General features: G+C 43.2%; 1 protein-coding gene across 1 annotated transcript in view; it reads left to right on the forward strand.

The window, feature by feature from the left end:
* The window catches only part of nrg2b (neuregulin 2b), a gene marked incomplete at both ends in the record, with an annotated part of 383,066 nt that overhangs the window by 295,133 nt on the left and 65,775 nt on the right, over nt 1–22,158 (forward strand). The window contains one exon of the mRNA XM_084331870.1: nt 3,032–3,159. Within this exon, the coding sequence (XP_084187996.1) occupies nt 3,032–3,159 (128 nt within the window). The remainder of the gene's footprint in view (nt 1–3,031; nt 3,160–22,158) is intronic.

The raw sequence follows: 22,158 nt of genomic DNA on the forward strand, positions 1-22,158 counted from the left end.
TTAAAGTGAAGTGTTACTGTGTGTTACTATTCAAATATCATTGATATACTGAACATTTTGGCATGATAAGACCATCTACTGACCAACTGGCACCACCCTATAGAAGAGGAATACAGCAGACCTGAGTCAGTGCAGTAGGAGCATCACTGATACATGTTATAAAGGGGTGGCATGAACACTTAGCAACCTCAACCATGATGCCATGAGTCATCATAACAGCAGTAGTGGAAATACAGCATTGAGAGAGGGGGAGAGGAAGAGAGAGACGGGGGAGAGGCGGGGAGAGAGAGGGAGAGAGAGAATGGCTAAGCCATTACACAGTGGTGTTGTATCAGCAAAAGGTATGGTACAATTGTGGACTACATCCTCAATTAAAATGTATTTAGAGAACATAGATATTAAAGCTCCATCAACGTCTCTCACATTCACAATGCATAATGTTTGTATGTAATGCAAAACAGGAGAGCAGTGAAAACGCCTTTCATTGTATCTATTTTGGCACATATTTCAGCGATATATAAAAAAGAAGCAGTGAAGCTGGACCAGCACTCTCAGGTTCAAGTATTTAATGGCAGCCTGAAACAAACATGTTTCGGAATTCTTATTCCTTCGTCAGTGTTATAGCTTGCCACATATTTCAGCACCATGGACAGAGAGCAGAGGTCTAATTATCATCATTAGTCATTTGCTTAAAACTTAACAGAAAATAAAGAAATGCATTGAATTGCATAATTTCTAGTAGGTAACCAAGGGGTGTTCAAACAAGTCTCCTCTCTCACAAGCCTGTTAATGACTTGCAGATTAATAAAATGACCCACTCCGTGTCCCTCATTTTTGTCCTCATAGGCACAGTAGCCTACTTTTAGGTTTGCAGACGTTTATTATCCATAGCCTGAAAGGTACAGAAATCCATCGGATGGTCATTAATAGCTGCTGCTGTTTTATCATAATAACTGAACTTAGCAGCATAACAACTGTTAAGTGTGTGGCTCTGGATGTAGCAAAAGCGCACAAACTCCTGTTGTCTTTGTTGCCTGGCTGCCTTGACTTTTTTAATAAATGGTTGGAGAACAAAAACAAAGGGATGATTAAAATATATTCCCTCAGAATCAATGGCAACCTTATTCAATGGTCAGAATAAACTCCCTTTACATCGCAACATTGAGAGCTTCTTTTCTTTCTTTTTTTATCCACTTTTTCTCCTCCTGTTTTTCTGGGGTTTTCTCCCATCCCAATTTAGTCGTGCTAATTCCCCCTCCCCTTCCTGGTCGTTGCTCGCATGTGCCCCCCACTGGTCGGTCTAGGGAGGGTTGATAGATACTATCACATGTCCCCTCTGATACATGCAGAGTCAGCCAGCCACTTCTTTTCACCTGCCAGCGCGGACTCTCATTGGTGAGGTGTAACGTGTGGGAGGCTCACACTACCCTCACCATCTCCCTTCCTCGCTGTGCAGGCGCCCTGACCGACCTGTAGGAGTCGCTGTTTACAACGACCAGATTACCACCCACCGGCTTCCCTCCCGCTGACTCTGCCAATTGAGCCAGTATGACGGCCGGCCAAGCCGGAGGCACCACTGACAGCCGGATTCGATACCAGTGTCTCTCGCGTTGGTGACGAGCGCTTAGTCCGCTGCGCCACCCAGCCGCCTGAAAGCTTCTTTTCTCATAGGCTATGCAGTAGGCTAGCGGGAAGATTTTCATCAATTGCTCATCAATTTTAAAATAATTGCTAGAAAGGGAGCACAACTCTTCTCTATCGGTCTGGCTTTAATTTGTTTCTTATTTTTATAAATGTTATTTAGGCAATTCATAAAATATATATATTTACCCTGAAGCCAAGGTATGGCAGCTGCCACCTTGCCACACCCTGCCGTTAAGCAACCACTACTGAAGTGTAACACCTCATTGTCTGCTTGTTTATGTTCACACTTTATTTGCTCACACAATTTGCTGCATTCAGCTTTATTGGCATGAACTAGATTGGTACACTTTAATAAACTTTAATAAACCTCACAGGGAAGTTGTGTTGCAGTTAACAGGATAGTCCACTCTTTCTTGTTAAAGAAGCCTACTGTATCTTATTCGACACAAACTGAGTTTTTTAAGAGATATGCTTCACACTGACTCCCATTAGCATGGTCGCTTATATTTTCAGCTTTCAGTATCATAAAATAATTGTCTTTTTTGCAAGAGCAGCGTGTGGGGATTTGTTCATTTCTAAAAAAATATCTCTCAAAAACCAGCATTGGTACAATCGCTTTTTAGCATGGAGTGAAAGGAGTGAAACCTACTTTTGTGAGGAATCAGAAAGGCTTCTTTAAAATGTGGAGTGGACTATCGCTTCAGGAGTTGCATTCACTCTGACGACATGTACTTGTAGTTATCATGAGAGCATGTGACCCGAAGTTAAAGTACATTCCCACTGACACTGCAGTCATCATAGACATCCCCATCATCATCATCATCATCATCATCATCATCATCATCATCATCATCATCATCATCATCATCATCATCATCATTATCATCATCATCATCATCATTATCATCATCAAAACACAGCATGGGACCATGTGAGGCACATTTATCACTAACATCACCACTCTAATCATCAAAAAAAATAAAAAAATATTATTATCATTATCATCACCACCATCATCATCATCATCCTCATCATCATCATCATCAACACCATCACCACCACCACCATCATCATCATCACCACCACCACTATCATCGTCATCGTCGGCCTTGTAAGTCTCATGTAATGTAATGCAGGGGCGGACTGGCCCAAATATGGACTTGCTCTGTGGAGAAAATGAATGGGGATTCTACATAACTGTCCCTGTCTGTCAAAGGTTGTTCTTAACACAGGCTTTTTAAACATGGCTGTTCAAAACAAGACAGAGTAGTAGTGGTGCATCTCAACATGTCTAACTGAGTATACCTGCTGTGTGTGTGTGTGTGTGTGTGTGTGTGTGTGTGTGTGTGTGTGTGTGTGTGTGTGTGTGTGTGTGTGTGTCTTACAGTACATCTCCAAGAGTGTACCCACCACAGAGTGTGTGATAAGCCACGGTGCAGAAGGGGCAGGAAACTACGCAGGCAGCCGGATGTCAACGCGCTCTCACCACTCCTCCACTGCCTCCCACGCCTCCAGGTACACTTACACATACAGGTACACACACACACACACACACACACACACACTGCCTCCAGGTACACTTACACATACAAGTACACACACACACACACACATACTTCCTCCAGGTACACTTATACCTACAGGTACACACACACACACACACTTCCTCCAGGCACACTTACACATACAGGTACACACACACACACACACACTTCCTCCAGGTACACTTATACCTACAGGTGTACACACACACACACACACACACACACTGCCTCCAGGTACACTTACACATACAGGTACACACACACACACACACACACCACACACACTTCCTCCAGGTACACTTACACATACAGGTACACACACACACACACACACTTCCTCCAGGTACACTTATACCTACAGGTGTACACACACACACACACTGCCTCCAGGTACACTTATACATACAGGTATACGCACACACACACACACACACACACACACACACACACACACACACACACACACACACACACACACACTGCCTCCAGGTACACTTATACCTACAGGTGTACACACACACACACACACACACACACACACACACACACACACACACACACACTGCATCCAGGTACACTTATACATACAGGTGTATACACACAAACACACACACTGCATCCAGGTACACCTATACATACAGGCGTACACACACACACACGCACTGCCTTCTGGTACACTTATACCTACAGTTGTACACACACATACACACACAAACACACTGCCTTCTGGTACACTTATACCTACGGGTGTATACACACACACACACACACACACACACACACACACACACACACACACACACACACACACACACACACACACACACACACACACACTGCCTCCAGGTACACTTATACCTACAGGTGTACACACACACACACACACACACACACACACACACACTGCATCCAGGTACACTTATACATACAGGTGTATACACACAAACACACACACTGCATCCAGGTACACCTATACATACAGGCGTACACACACACACACGCACTGCCTTCTGGTACACTTATACCTACAGTTGTACACACACATACACACACAAACACACTGCCTTCTGGTACACTTATACCTACGGGTGTATACACACACACACACACACACACACACACACACACACACACACACACACACACACACACACACACACACACTGCCTCCTGGTACACTTACATACAGGCATTGGCTTCATTAACACTTTGATTACCGGCCATTAACATGGTAAAACGTGGTTAAATGCCAGCACCCACTTCAATGATAGCGTTGTGAATTATTATGTGTCTAATCTGCCTGTCGTTGATCAATGACTTGTTTGCAGTCAACATTGTCGAAACGGATTGGTTTTTAATAGCTTCATTTCCGTTTTATAGCATTTTGAAAAGCCCTCGTTTTCAAGGAAAATATAAAGATTCCGTGATAATCGGCATTTACTGGAATATTCTGGCATACACAAAAACGTTGTAATTTTTCGGCCTATTTATGAATAGTTTTCAAATAAACGCTAGATTATCGATAGTATACTGTATGTGTACTTATGCACGCTATAGAAGCGGGCTGAAATATCGATTCTCTCATTTTCTGATCAGCACACACACACACACACACACACACACACACACACACACACACACACACACACTCACACACACACACACACACACACACACACACACACACACACATATGGGAGACGCTGATATCTCTGTGAAAAAAGCTCTGATTATCCCAAGACTGGTCAAATAGATTCCTTACCTCAGATCAGATGTTATCCAAAAAGACAATTCCAATTCCTGATCGCCATTCCAAATATCGATCGCGTTTATTGATTCAGCGTTGGGTGCTGGAAATACATAATCCACGCTGTTCTGATGGTCGGCGATCACAATGGATTCTTCAGTTGGCTTGACGGAAAAGTAAAATGAGGAAACTGCCCCCCCCCCCCCCCCCCCCATCATCAGTCTAAACTAATGGGGTGCAGTACCACAGGGAGAGACGATAGGGGGCGGTATCTTCCCAATTGAGCTCAGAGAGACTCTGCAACACTAGCGTAAGGCTCGATTGATGAAATATGAATTCAAATCGGCAATAAAAAAAAATACGACAAACACACGCTATATAGCGTTGCCGGCACTCAAAGGGCGGCATGAACTAATGACAAAACGTGTTGCTGGCACTCAAAGTGTTAATGGCAGGGACGGTGGGGATATGTCCCAACCACTTTTCTGATAACCTGAAATAGTTCCCACCACTAATTTGATATTAATTGCATTATGCGTTTATATCAAATATGGTTTCCATCTGCTCCACTGGATACGAGTTCCTATTGCTCCCGCCTCCCTGACATGCAGCTGTGTGAGTGGTTTGTTTTTATAACACACTATTCATTATTTATTGTAGTGCACTGTTCTAACGTATTATAATGAATATAAAAGAAAAGTAATATGGTGTGTTTCTTTTACTAAAACCTTGATAGATCTGATGTACCTACTGTGACATTGTGATAGACTGCCTGACACGGGCACCTGACAGGTAGCTGCCCCAGATTGCACCCAAATTGCAATGCATTGAAAAAAGCTTTGCAAAAACACAAAAGCCAGCGAGCCTCTAAGACCCAGATAGAAAACGTGTGCTGCCCAGCAGAAAGACGACCAAGAAGAGGCCCAGATGAAGATTCAGCTGAAACACCATGACGGGGGAGCTCCAGTAGCTCACCACGTACCGCGAGTGCTATTTCAGCGCCGTGGACAACCGTGCTCGTCACGGATCTGGGGCTGAGCGAGTTCGAATCCCGGACTGCAGCCGTGCCTTTCCCAGAGTGTCTTCCCCCCCATCTGAACCCTTTCAGCCTGCTTCTGTCGGTCGAACTTGACCAAGTATAAATGCGATAAACGTATAAAAGAGCCAGGGAAATGGCCAAAGTTTAAAAAAAAAAGAAACACCATGACGACATTAACTTAGCTAAGAACACTGCTCAAAGTGTTTCCAACAATTCCTGTTGGCACAGACTCAGGGCTAGATCCACAAAGAATGGATTGCACGGAGCAAGTTGCACCCTTACTTACAATTCATTATGAATTGAAAATGGGGGACCCTGATGTAAACTAGACGAAAGTCTTTCTCTGGTCTGCATCCCCTTAACTCTTTCAGTGCCACTCACGAGATTTCTCTGGTGTTTTTATAGGTGGTTGCGTGCCACTCACGAGATTTCTCGGAATTATTATTATTATTATTTTTTTGCGATCTGAAAAATTATTGCATCACCCGAGCCTACCCGAGTATAGCCGAGCTGCGCCGGTGATCACTGTGGAAAAAAGCGCCCCCTGTCGTCTCCCAGATGACATAAGTGATTTTGGAATGGACTCAATGAAAAAGAATGGGGAAAAAAATCCGGTACTCCACATTTTCCAGTTCACTGATCCAGCCGGGGTTACCACAGTTCATTCTGGAGCCTCAGATCCCCGCGGATCATGGAGATCTACAGTGTCGCGTTGGATCCATACACGTATCGATTTTTTCGAATGGTGATCAGGAATTGGAATATACCAGTTGGATACCATCTGATGTCAGGTAAGGACTCTATGTTATCAGTGGTAGGATAATCGGAGTAAGTTTGATGAAGTTATAAGCTGTTTTGTGAAATGTCTTCTTTCGGTTTCACTGTAAAAGTCTGTGAGGAAATCAACGGAGCGATTATCAGTGCGCGGCCGTAATGTGCTTGCGTGCACGTATAATATTGATCATCTAGCGTTTATTTGAAAACGATTCATAAAAAGGCAGACGAATATCAACGTTGTGGAATATTCCACTAAAAGACGATTTTCATAGAATGCTCCAGAATGAGCTGTTTTTTATATCAAAACGGGGGCTTTTCTAACTGCTCTGAAACGGAAACGACGCGATAAAAAAACAATCTGCCTTCACAGCACTGACTGGAAAATAGTCTTTGATAATGCGATGGGCAGATTAGACACATAGCCATAATTTAAAACGTTAACATTGGCGCCAATGGTGGCATTCAAGCGGTAAAACGGAAAACCAGGCGTGGCACTGAAAGAGTTGTGTGTATTGAGCCGTACTGTATTGTACCCATTCTGCAATCTGTTAATAAAATGTTCATTCAATCAATCAATCTGCGCGGTGATTGATTGAATGAAAATTGTATTAACAGATTGCAGAGGGGGGGCAGGTGGCGCACGGAGATAACGTTCGTCACCAACACCGGGAGACACAGGATTCGCCTGTTCGAATCCAGCTCCCGGCGTTGCTATCAGCTTGGCTGGCCTCTCACACTGATACAATTGGCTGTATCAGGGGGTGGGAAAGCTGAAGGGTGGGTCCTGGGCGTTGTGGACAGTGACCCCTACAGTTCGGTCGGGGCGCCTGCTCAGCAAGGGTTGGAACTAAGGAGAGATAGTGTGGCCTCCCACACGCTACACTCTCCCCGGTGAGAACCTGTGCGGCCAGGTTGGCCTGCCCCAGGCTGCACATGCGTCGGAGGAAAGCATGTGACAGTCTCCGGTCTCCCGGACCAACAGTAGGGGAAAGTACGCGACAACCAGGAAGGGTGGGATGGGAGAAAAATCGGGAAAAAGGAGGGGGAAGAAAGATAAAAAAAAAAAAAAAAAAAAAACAGATTGCAGAATGGGTACAATACAGTACGGCTCAATACACACAATTGTTAAGGGGATGCAGACCAGAGAAAGACTTTCGTCTTGTTTACATCAGGTTCCCCCATTTTCAATTCATAATGAATTGTAAGTAAGGGTGCAACTTGCTCCGTGCAATCCATTCTTTGTGGATCTACTGTCTTCCGCAAAATCGAGCAAAAAGTCTCAGTTTTGCGGACGATTAATACTAACCCTGCTGCATCGGAGGGTGACCTGACTGAAAAACTCTCAATGTAACACTAAATTGTGGACATTGATATGACAGCTGTAAAAAGAGGCACCTTCTTTTGCACTAATAAGACATTGATTGTGCACAGTGTTTAAAACTCAGCCAGTAAATGTCCCATGCCTAGACTACCATTTTGTATGACGTGCAGTTAGAGAGAGTGCAACCTTGTTTGTCTGTGTACTCTGTTCTTATGCATGATATACACACTATACACAGACTTGGCTAACAGGTGGAGCATGTTCAGTGCTAGACTAACACTCCCAAAATTTAGCACTGAACGGCACAGGAAGTCCTTCATTCCGACAGCCATCAGACTTTACAATGCCTCACTGCATCACTGAGCACAGAGTGACAGTTACCATCTTCCTGGACTTTTACTTTTAAAACAACATTGTCAATATTACACTTACAGTACACTTAATGTAGATCTCTGTATTTTTTACTGTTTATTTATATTAGAATGTACATACATTACATAGGAAATGTGAATCCCGGGCCGTATTTTATTTTATTTTATTATTATTATTATTTTATTCTTAGGCTTATTTTATTCTTTATTCTTAGGCAATTCTTTGTTATTCTTATTTGTGATTTGTTTTGTCTACCTAAATGTTTACTGTGAGCTATTTGTAGTGCCAAATTTCCCTCGGGATGATTAAAGTATTTCTATTCTATTCTATGATACGTAATGGGCTAATTACCTATTGCGGAGCTGTCCTTTCAGTTCTCATTCAGCTTTCATAGTTGATCACATAATCTTTGCTGTAGGCCATATATTTCTATTAGCTTTAGGCTTAGGCAATATTGGAGAGAGAGTAGGCCAGTTAATTTAGGCATAATATTTGGTAGGCCTATATTTGCATTTTTGGCTATTATTTTTGTTTACTTTGGGTTTTATGGAGGTTCCTGGGAAGGGCTAGGGCTATAATTCAGGTTAGGGGTATAATTTTGTGATTATTGGCTTGGTCTGTTTAGTCAATTAAATGCCTCCTTGAAACAGACCCAAAAGTATCGCCCCAATGCTACTGCCTCAGGGGAGGAAATTAGGCCACTTTACTCGCCAATTGCGAGTATTTTTTACGTTTGGCGAGTAATTCATGAAGAGCACTCGCCAGTCTGGCGAGTACTAGTAATTACAAAACAAACAAAAAAATCATTCTGCAATCTGCTGATTCGCTCACTGGCACAAGCCGAACTCTGACTCCCCCCTTGATTCCTCCCATTTGCGCCTCAATAATCCGACCATAACCAATGAACATCATCGTTGTACAGATGCGCTCTAAGCTCCTCCAATGAACACTCATTTTCTAGAAGATGCCGCCCATCTAGGGGAAGTGGACAGATCACTGCGAGCGGACCTACAGACTCCTGCCACCGGCAGCCGGCTTGACAACGTAGACAAACTTAAACAAAAACACATCAGTGGATGAAAATAATTGCATGTAGAGTCGTCGCTTTCGTATATCAGTGCGGTCTGACATGGGGGCGAACAACAGCATGCGACGCGTCTCCTTCGAGTCGGATGAGAATGACAAGTCAACCAGCATTAGCCGGCTAGCTACCTAGCATGTAACAAGCTACCATAACGCGCATTCAACATAGTGGACTATACTGAGCGGCTTTGCTTAAATGCAGCCGAGTGACATTTTATTATTACCGGGTTTCCCCCCATATCACCACTCGCCCATATGCCCTTCACAACGGTGATGTTGTCATACTTGGCATTCAGAATACACCTGCTGAACCCCTAGCGTTGTCGATTCGGTTCCAATGTATTGTCATCTTACAGCACAAGTACAGTACAACCAGAATACATTTGGCATACAACCAGAGTGCAAATGTAACAAGTCAAGTTCAAGTTGTTTTATTTAGCTATTACATTACAGTGAAATGCTTGGTTCTTTCACTGCCCAACTCAGTCCAACCTAAACCAGCCCAACCCAGTATTGATTGATTGAAAACTTTATTAACAGATTGCAGAATGGGTACAATACAGTACAGCTCAATACACACAATTGTTAAGGGGATGCAGACCAGAGAAGGACTTTCGTCTTGTTTACATCAGGGTCCCCCATTTCAGTCCTGTTTGCTTAATGCCTTGTCCACTTCCTCCACACTCCAATATGCCCTTCAACCCTGCTCCTGTCAAACCTGCTCTTTCCATTCCCTCCATCATGTCCCCCCTTTCTGATGAATATTTCCTGCACTTAAGAGTCAGACACACATTCCTAGTAGTTGAGCTGTGATGAATGAATGAATGAAAACTTTATTTAACAGATTGCAGAATGGGTACAGTACAGTACGGCTCAATACATGCAATTGTTAAGGGGATGCAGACCAGAGAAAGACTTTCGTCTTGTTTACATCAGGGTCCCCCATTTTCAATTAATTTTCAATTCATCATTCAGTATAACCTAGACCAGCCCAACCCAGCATCTTTCACTGCCCAGTTCAGCCCAACCCAGTCCAGAATAGTTCCCTCTTTCATGTTAATATGTGATTTAATGATGTAATATTTTAATATTTTAATATTATTATATTAATATTTATAATAATATTTAGAGTAGAGACAGTGTGATTAATTTACTATGATTGAAAATCAATTTAGACGAAGACGTACAAAGAAGTAATTATCACAATTAGCGATTTTTTTTGTCTGGTAAAAAATCTGTTTGGCTGGTAAAAAAAATCAGATACTCGCCAGTTGGCTGGTAAGCCAAAAAGTTAGTTTCCTCCCCTGTACTGCCTAGTAAAACGTGGCCAACATACGTTGTTTAAAACAGTACTTATCAAAATAGAAGGTCGCCATAGTAGAATCCACCAGTCGTACGTGTAGACACAGTGGCACCGTTTATTGTCCATCCGAAAAACCTTTCCAAACGCTGGTCTTCCTCCGACGGAAAGAGAGAGAGAGAAAGAGCTAAGAGTGGGAGAGAGAGAGAGAAAACACATTATCAGTGCAGACATTGGAGCTGGGCTCCTAGCTAAAGCACACTAAAATTTGTACTCAACTTTTCCAGATGGAACTCTGACGTTGTATCAGGGTCTTTGGTCTGTCGTGGGTCGACCTGTCTCGGCTGTAGTACTCTCTCCTCCTATAGGGGATTAGCAGCGGCCGTGGCATTGAGTAGAACTTCCTGGTCGGCAAACTCTGTAGGAAGGGGTGGATATCGGACGCCGGGACGGATTCCTGGTGAATGGCAGCGCCCTGAACAGCAACTCTAACAACAACACAAACACCAAAGAATCACTCAATTGTCTCTCCATGAGGCAGGCACTTCCCCATTCCTCAGGGCAGCATCTGTGATAGGATAGCTACACCCTTGCATACAAGTATACAAACACACACATACACACTACCTCCAGGTACGCTTATACACACAGGTGTATACACACACACTCATGCACACACTTAGTATTTTCTATCAAAAGAAAAACACTGAAATTACACTATGTGGCTATTTAACTAAAGGTTTCATACCTTATGATGAAATAATGCTTTGAGATGAACCACTATATAAGCCGCTTTTTAAATGTTTTGGAGAATCACCGGAGAGTACTCAACCTCTACTGTCACTGGAGAGTACTCAACCTCTGCTGTCACTGGAGAGTACTCAACCTCTACTGTCACTGGAGAGTACTCAACCTCTACTGTCACTGGAGAGTATTCAACCTCTACTGTCACTGGAGAGTACTCAACCTCTACTGTCAATGGAGAGTATTCAGCCTCTACTATCACTTGGAGAGTACTCAACCTCTAAATCAAATTTATTTGTATTTGTAAGGCCCGACAACACACGTTAATGTCCCCATGGGCCGGACACGTCTTCTTTAAACAAGTCAAGAAGAAACATCACAATAAGTCAAGAACAAAACAAAAACACCATAAACTCCAATTTTTTTTAAATAAATGCAACACTCCCAGACATACCCCACATGAAGGTAAGGAAAAAAGCACTAAAACCTAGCAATAGGAAAAAATGCACCACAGGCAATGTGGAGGGCCATTCAAGGGGGATCTCCCTTCTTAGATGTCGGTGATAGTAGTGTTGCAATAAAACAGGCGAACAGTTGGTAAGCATGCACTCATATGTGTAGTGAAACACAGATAAGTGCATGCGATAGCAACTGAACATTTTGAAGGATTAAAGATAGAGCTGATAGCGGATCTATTTGAGGCAAAGGGGCGGCGCAGAGAGGGTCGCATCCTCCCGGTCATCATCACGGGACGTCCAACACTCCGGTCATCACTCCGAGACAGCCACTCACAGGGAGACAGGGAGATGGGACAGGCGTTAGACAGTTTGCGTGATTGTGATGGGCGGACATAGCAATAGATACAAGTGGTAAGCATATATGTGAATAGAATAGATATATGTAGTAAGCATATTATGTGAATAGAATAGAAGTACTTAACCCAGCAATGAACTCCACGTCTAAACCACGTTGACAGACCACGGACAGAAGACGGTAAGAAGCTGATCCATGGCCTCGGTGGTGCATGTAGAACAGTCACTGCAATCTTGGCCAAGACCCCGAGACAGCCACCACCTTGGTCAGCACTACGAGACAACCACTCAGAGACATGGGGGGGGTTAGAGAGTTCCCATGTTTTTTTTTTTTTTTTTTTTTTTATTATTTTTTAAACAAACATATAAACAAACATGACAACACACGATAAGATATACAAGCATTAATTGTCAGGGCACATCCAATGAGATCACATTTTAGTTAGTTGTCTTATATAAGATATACCCCTAATACCTGTTATCTAAAAAAACCTACACACATATGCTCAGCTCGAACCCCCCCCTCCCGGACCCCACCTTGAGAAGTACCTCCACTATCCCTCGCACCTAACCAGACACTACCATTATAAGCTAGCTTTTATTCTCTCCACCACTTCTAACCACATTGACATTTTGGATTCATTGAGACCCAGAATTCTTGCTGTAGATATTTCATGGTAAATTACATCGAGATATGTAAGAAACCAAACTTTACGGCACATTTTTTCCGGTTGAAACCAGCGTGATGCGATCAGCTTTTTGGCTACTGTGATACCCGATAAAACCAATCTCTTTAGCTGTGGATTCACTGCAAACTCAAAAACATCATTCAATAGTAATACCGAGGGGTGTACAGGTATATTCCAAGATACGAGTTTTGATATTTGTTGGGTCACATCATTCCAGAATGCCTTAACTGGTGAGCAGTCCCAATACATGTGCATAAATGTCCCTTCGTCCCCATTTGTACATTGGGTGCATTTGGAATCTTGTTTAAGCCCCATTCGGCACAGTCTTATAGGAGTCAAGTATGTCCTGTGAATATAGTTAAGATTGATTTGTTGATGATCCGGGTTCCTTGATGTAAGTCGGACATTTGCCCAGGCTCCTTGCCAATCAAAGTCATTTTCCAGGTCTGGTATATCCCTCCTCCAGACAGAGTCAAGTTGGAGGGTTTCATACGAGGACGTTAGTAATTGATGATAAAATTCTGAAACAAAACCTCTCGATGTCTCTCTTGCGTAGAAGAATTTGTGGTATCTGTCGTGTTCAATTGGACTGTCTAATGGAACACCGTGAGACTTCAAACATAGCTCTAACTGTTTGTGAAAAAGCCATGTGGACTTGGTGAGATAAAAAAATTTGCGTATTTCTTTATCACTACAAAAACCCTGTTTGTTAAAAACATCCCCTAATGAGTGAATGCCTTGCTCTTCCCATATAGGGAATCTTATAGGTCGTTTTCCAATTAACACTTTGGTTGCCTTGGGTTAAATTAATGATATACCATAGATTGCCAGCGCTATTTGTCTATGGAGATAGTCCCCTTCTTTGCAGGGCTATAACTTTTTAAATTCTATTGCTACATTGCCATTATTAGGGCCCATTCAAAGTCCTATATGTATTGTTCATTGTGTAGCAACGTTAAACTTTTTCATTCACATATTCATAGTAAAGTATGGTCTAATGTATAAGTATGTTTTCATCTCTTTCTGCAGCTTTCTCCAGAACGTGATATATAGCCCCAAATGCATTATATTGATGATGAAATACAGTTTGATGGCAATCAGCGCGATATAAAAAATTCCAACTAGACGTACTTCTAGAAGTTACTACACGTCATCTGATGTTGACCGGATGGGCGAGGGGGCGTTTATAATTCCGTGGGCAGCGTTATACCAATCATCTAATGTGGGTCAAATGTTGATAATAGCAGTTAGTATCTAAGACGGTAACGTTACACGCTAAAACTCACCCCAGTCTCCGCGCGCCGTTGGGCGATCATCGTCGAGTAGAAATTTTATCATTATGGGATATATTTTTACCCGGTCCATCTCCAGCTTGTATAATGGTATATACGTCCAAATCATGTTGTTTATCGAGTTATTGCCAATCGATCACCGTGTAGCGTGACGAGCCAGAGTCCCATGAACCATAACGAGCGCCCGGAAGTACTACGGTCGTCATGACAACCTCTATTCAACATCCTGTGTGGCGATTGCGCCGATCGACCACCAGATGGTGCTCCTGAACCGCCAGAGAGCTCAGTGGGTCCTGCTGGTGGATCTCAGGCCAGCGGAGGGGGAATATGAATCCGATCGCAGATTTTTGAAATTCCTGGTGAATGGCAGCGCCCTGAACAGCAACTCTAACAACAACACAAACACCAAAGAATCACTCAATTGTCTCTCCATGAGGCAGGCACTTCCCCATTCCTCAGGGCAGCATCTGTGATAGGATAGCTACACCCTTGCATACAAGTATACAAACACACACATACACACTACCTCCAGGTACGCTTATACACACAGGTGTATACACACACACTCATGCACACACTTAGTATTTTCTATCAAAAGAAAAACACTGAAATTACACTATGTGGCTATTTAACTAAAGGTTTCATACCTTATGATGAAATAATGCTTTGAGATGAACCACTATATAAGCCGCTTTTTAAATGTTTTGGAGAATCACCGGAGAGTACTCAACCTCTACTGTCACTGGAGAGTACTCAACCTCTGCTGTCACTGGAGAGTACTCAACCTCTACTGTCACTGGAGAGTACTCAACCTCTACTGTCACTGGAGAGTATTCAACCTCTACTGTCACTGGAGAGTACTCAACCTCTACTGTCAATGGAGAGTATTCAGCCTCTACTATCACTTGGAGAGTACTCAACCTCTAAATCAAATTTATTTGTATTTGTAAGGCCCGACAACACACGTTAATGTCCCCATGGGCCGGACACGTCTTCTTTAAACAAGTCAAGAAGAAACATCACAATAAGTCAAGAACAAAACAAAAACACCATAAACTCCAATTTTTTTTAAATAAATGCAACACTCCCAGACATACCCCACATGAAGGTAAGGAAAAAAGCACTAAAACCTAGCAATAGGAAAAAATGCACCACAGGCAATGTGGAGGGCCATTCAAGGGGGATCTCCCTTCTTAGATGTCGGTGATAGTAGTGTTGCAATAAAACAGGCGAACAGTTGGTAAGCATGCACTCATATGTGTAGTGAAACACAGATAAGTGCATGCGATAGCAACTGAACATTTTGAAGGATTAAAGATAGAGCTGATAGCGGATCTATTTGAGGCAAAGGGGCGGCGCAGAGAGGGTCGCATCCTCCCGGTCATCATCACGGGACGTCCAACACTCCGGTCATCACTCCGAGACAGCCACTCACAGGGAGACAGGGAGATGGGACAGGCGTTAGACAGTTTGCGTGATTGTGATGGGCGGACATAGCAATAGATACAAGTGGTAAGCATATATGTGAATAGAATAGATATATGTAGTAAGCATATTATGTGAATAGAATAGAAGTACTTAACCCAGCAATGAACTCCACGTCTAAACCACGTTGACAGACCACGGACAGAAGACGGTAAGAAGCTGATCCATGGCCTCGGTGGTGCATGTAGAACAGTCACTGCAATCTTGGCCAAGACCCCGAGACAGCCACCACCTTGGTCAGCACTACGAGACAACCACTCAGAGACATGGGGGGGGTTAGAGAGTTCCCATGTTTTTTTTTTTTTTTTTTTTTTTATTATTTTTTAAACAAACATATAAACAAACATGACAACACACGATAAGATATACAAGCATTAATTGTCAGGGCACATCCAATGAGATCACATTTTAGTTAGTTGTCTTATATAAGATATACCCCTAATACCTGTTATCTAAAAAAACCTACACACATATGCTCAGCTCGAACCCCCCCCTCCCGGACCCCACCTTGAGAAGTACCTCCACTATCCCTCGCACCTAACCAGACACTACCATTATAAGCTAGCTTTTATTCTCTCCACCACTTCTAACCACATTGACATTTTGGATTCATTGAGACCCAGAATTCTTGCTGTAGATATTTCATGGTAAATTACATCGAGATATGTAAGAAACCAAACTTTACGGCACATTTTTTCCGGTTGAAACCAGCGTGATGCGATCAGCTTTTTGGCTACTGTGATACCCGATAAAACCAATCTCTTTAGCTGTGGATTCACTGCAAACTCAAAAACATCATTCAATAGTAATACCGAGGGGTGTACAGGTATATTCCAAGATACGAGTTTTGATATTTGTTGGGTCACATCATTCCAGAATGCCTTAACTGGTGAGCAGTCCCAATACATGTGCATAAATGTCCCTTCGTCCCCATTTGTACATTGGGTGCATTTGGAATCTTGTTTAAGCCCCATTCGGCACAGTCTTATAGGAGTCAAGTATGTCCTGTGAATATAGTTAAGATTGATTTGTTGATGATCCGGGTTCCTTGATGTAAGTCGGACATTTGCCCAGGCTCCTTGCCAATCAAAGTCATTTTCCAGGTCTGGTATATCCCTCCTCCAGACAGAGTCAAGTTGGAGGGTTTCATACGAGGACGTTAGTAATTGATGATAAAATTATGAAACAAAACCTCTCGATGTCTCTCTTGCGTAGAAGAATTTGTGGTATCTGTCGTGTTCAATTGGACTGTCTAATGGAACACCGTGAGACTTCAAACATAGCTCTAACTGTTTGTGAAAAAGCCATGTGGACTTGGTGAGATACATTTTTTTGCGTATTTCTTTATCACTACAAAAACCCTGTTTGTTAAAAACATCCCCTAATGAGTGTATGCCTTGCTCTTCCCATATAGGGAATCTTATAGGTCGTTTTCCAATTAACACTTTGGTTGCCTTGGGTTAAATTAATGATATACCATAGATTGCCAGCGCTATTTGTCTATGGAGATAGTCCCCTTCTTTGCAGGGCTATAACTTTTTAAATTCTATTGCTACATTGCCATTATTAGGGCCCATTCAAAGTCCTATATGTATTGTTCATTGTGTAGCAACGTTAAACTTTTTCATTCACATATTCATAGTAAAGTATGGTCTAATGCAGACCTGGGCATTGTACGGCCCGCGGGCCGTATCCGGCCCGCGGGATGATTCTGACCGGCCCGCGAAAGATTACATGATAATAAAAAAAAAAAAAAAAAAAAAATTTAATTTTTTTTTTACTTTTTTCTTTTCATGTCAACGTTCACACGCTTTTCATGTCAACGTTCACACACTTATACTTATATATACGCTTACCTAGGATTTGACTTGATTCAACAACAAAGCAGTCGGGGCAAGCCGAAAACGGTGGAAAGTGTGGTTATTTGAAGTTTGAATTTCTTTTTTCACAACTGAGGTAGGTAGATTAAATTTTTAGAGACTAAAGTACAGAAAAAAGGTACCGTTGGGTACCGGTATCAATTCACAGGTACCGGTACCGTATCGGTTCAAATGTGAACGGTACCCATCCCTACTGAACACACAACTGCAGGGCAAGGGCATTTTTGCTCATGAAATGCATAGCCATGTGAAAGCCTTCATGACAAAGTTGCAATTAATTTCAAGGCAACTAGGCAGCAACAATCTTAAATACATGAAAACCCTGAAAGAAGTCAAACCATCAGCTGATCACCGGCACAGGTACTCATCCATGTTGGGAGCACTGCATGATGAATTTTCAAGGCGTTTTCAAGATTTCAAAAAGGTTGAGGATGAAATGCAGCTGGTTTCCTCTCCCTTTACCTGCAGTGTTGATAGTGCACCCACTGATGTTCAGCTTGAACTCATTGACCTGCAGTCTGATTCACTTGAAAGAGCACTTTAAGTCAGCATCACTGCTAGAGTTCTACTCTGCTCTCAAGGAGGAGAACTTTCCAAACATGAGGAGACATGCTCAGAAAAGTAAAAAAGGCTACTGGGACACTTTTCTTTACACAGTTCAGTGACATGTCTTGTTTATTTTGGCTATAAGATGATGTGATGTCTTTAGAAAGCTAAGAAAATCCTTGTTTCAATAGTATATGAAACTCAAAATAATAACTTTATTTGTATAGCACCTTTTCATACATGCCCTTTGTTATTAATGTTTCACATTTTGTTTATCATTTTGGAAATAAATTCTATTTGAATAAATTATATTTTTGAAAGCTAACCTCACCTTTTAATTGCCAAATAATAACATACACTCTTACCAGGGGTCAAAACAATGCCATTTACTGCTTTTTATATAGAAATTAAATTTATATTATGCATAATTGAGTTTGGAATTTTGGCCCGGCCCTCCAACATATTTTCAGTTGCTCATTCGGCCCCCCGGGAAAAATAATTGCCCACCCCTGGTCTAATGTATAAGTATGTTTTCATCTCTTTCTGCAGCTTTCTCCAGAACGTGATATATAGCCCCAAATGCATTATATTGATGATGAAATACAGTTTGATGGCAATCAGCGCGATATAAAAAATTCCAACTAGACGTACTTCTAGAAGTTACTACACGTCATCTGATGTTGACCGGATGGGCGAGGGGGCGTTTATAATTCCGTGGGCAGCGTTATACCAATCATCTAATGTGGGTCAAATGTTGATAATAGCAGTTAGTATCTAAGACGGTAACGTTACACGCTAAAACTCACCCCAGTCTCCGCGCGCCGTTGGGCGATCATCGTCGAGTAGAAATTTTATCATTATGGGATATATTTTTACCCGGTCCATCTCCAGCTTGTATAATGGTATATACGTCCAAATCATGTTGTTTATCGAGTTATTGCCAATCGATCACCGTGTAGCGTGACGAGCCAGAGTCCCATGAACCATAGCGAGCGCCCGGAAGTACTACGGTCGTCATGACAACCTCTATTCAACATCCTGTGTGGCGATTGCGCCGATCGACCACCAGATGGCGCTCCTGAACCGCCAGAGAGCTCAGTGGGTCCTGCTGGTGGATCTCAGGCCAGCGGAGGGGGAATATGAATCCGATCGCAGATTTTTGAAATATTGATATAAGGACGCTGTACAGCATCCCCCGGCAACTTTAGCATGGCCAGCAAAGACGTGAAAAGACGTGTCCCGGCAGTCAAAGTGTTAAGAGTGCATTGTTATTGAATAAGGGAGTATGATTGTGCCATTTTTGTGGGTTAGGATTTTTTTTTTGTGATTCACGACATATCCGGATCGCATGAGTAATTATGGGGCCAAATTTTCGTTCACAGTGCTTGATTGGTAGTTTAGTGTATGCTGTAACTGAGGGGTACAATTCCCTGACTGTATTGTTAGATATGATATTTAATACCACTACCTCTTGTACTTTAACTTCTGGCCATCCAGTACATGATATAAGTATGATGAACACTTTCCCACCTGATGAAACGAATCCACACAAATGTACAAATCGAATATTTAATATAGCAAAAGGTATATACAACGTTCACTTGTTTACACTTATGATTTGAAATATGCACTTGTATGGCAAATGAGTATTCGTAGGTAAATCAACATTGAATGTCCAATCTCTGGTTACGCAGGGAGTAAGTATACAACCTGGATATTTAGGAAACTATAGCGATGGTACTTAAATGATTATAGCTGGATACACTAAGGGGGGGGGGGGGGTCCCGCTGGTTGTAAGACAGTAGGAGGGGGGGGTTAGGGAAGCCGCTGGCGGTATCCCATCTGGCCGACAGTTTCTTGGGAGAATTCAAAGTCTTGAACATGGTGCCCACAGAACCTCGGTCCGCAGACGAATACAGCTGGACCCTCTGGTGGACGGTAGCTGCCGGTCTACAACGGAGAGACGTGAGGCGACCTCACTGGTGTAGAGCGCCGTCTCACCTGGAGTCCTCTCCGGGGGGTAGTTCCAACACTCCGCAGTGTTGGCCGTTATCCATGGAATAATCAAAGCACCCAAAGCATAATCCAAGCCGCGGAAGGCTCGCCGTCGTCCGGGTAGAGTAATCCAATATACAGGTCCAGTCGCCCTGGCCCGGAGCTCCTCGGATGCAAGCACCACTAGGGGTCTGCCCAGCCTGGTTAAGCGTCCAGATAACGTCAGGAACGATGGGGGTACTGATAACTTTATAACTCTAACCGAACGATGCACCATACATAAATAGACTATTATTAGCTTAATAGAATACGTCCAACTCGACGGTATAGTGCCAAACTACGACTATTCAACTATTAATCCACACGATATCTCAATGCCTATTCTGAGGCCAAGTAGGCCTTACTACACCACACGTGCGTCGTGGGTGAGGCTTCGCGTCTGTCACTCTGTTGGAGGGTAAAGAACTGGACTAAAAAGAAAGTTCTACTTTACTTGCGCCATATATATATGCGCTATGAACAAATAGTACCATTCGTATTTCGCCAGACGTATTCCTGCGCGGAACCGGGGCTTGCCACGACATGTTGGGCGGCACGATTGAACTTGAACCTAGGGGTATGGCAACCTGGCGCCAGGTTCTCGTCCAATGGTAGAATGAAACTATTATGGGCTGTTTAGTAGACTAAAGGGATATTCAGTGCATATTGTACAAGGAATATACAGGGGATATCAAACGATATACAAACACTATTTAAATATATATATATAAATAAATATATATATTCGGTTTAATCTGATCCTTCACAACAGCCGCCCCCTAATTAGTCCCACCTAATTAGCTAAGCAGAGACAGATTAACCGCACTGTCTACCACTCAAGGTCCGCTGTAAGGGTCAGTCAACTCACAAAGTCATGGGGTCATGGTCATCATCGATAGTATCTGGGAGTCGGGGCAGTTCTATGAGCCTCGCCACGGGTCGTGTGTAAGTGCGCCCTTGGACGAGTACTTCAGCTGCTCGGACCTTGCCATCGGCACCGGTGATCACTTTGCTTACGCGGCCAGCCGGCCACATAGCTCTGGGTAGTGACTGGTCAATAATCATGACGACTGTTCCTTCTGTCAAATTGTCTCTCTCTTTTACCCACTTCTGGCGGGTCTGTAGAGACGGTAGGTAGTGGAGTAGGAAGCTGCTCCAAAACTTGTCAGCTAGTACTTGACTGTACCTCCACATTCTTCGGCCGTTCGCTTCTTCAGGCCTGTACATTGTCTGGGGTAGCGCGGGGTCCAGCCGCGCCATTAGGAGTGTGTTGGGGGTGACTGGGTCGACATCTGCTACATCACTTGAGACGTAACCGAGGGGCTTTGAGTTCAATACTCCCTCGATCTCCGTGAGGACTGTCATTAGGACTTCCTCCGCCACAGTCTGGGCCCCAAGCACGGCGTACAGGGCTGTCTTTATAGAACGTACTTCTCGTTCCCAGGTTCCGCCGAAGTGAGGTGCGTTCGGGGGATTAAACTGGAAGTCAATCTGGGATGGAGCGAGGTGGGTCTTAAGTTCTGGGCCCATAGCTTGGAAGCTCTCTCTCAGCTCTCTTTCTCCGCCTTTGAAGTTTGTCCCGTGATCAGACAACAATGTAGACGGTTTTCCCTTCCGTGATGTGAATCTTCGGAAGGCCATAAGGAATGAGTCTGTGCTCATGGTCGGAAGGAGCTCGATATGTATCGCTCTGGTGGTCATGCATTTGAATACAATACCCCACCGCTTCTCGGTTCCTCTTCCTCTCTTTATATACAACGGGCCAAAGCAGTCCATGCCTGTGGAGTGGAATGGCTTGTCGCCGATTCGGAGGCGACAGGGGGGTAAGTCAGCCATCCGTGGTATGCTG

Source organism: Notolepis coatsorum (assembly GCF_963971535.1).
Source record: "Notolepis coatsorum genome assembly, chromosome: 16".
In the NCBI taxonomy this organism is placed as follows: Eukaryota; Metazoa; Chordata; class Actinopteri; order Aulopiformes; family Paralepididae; genus Notolepis; species Notolepis coatsorum.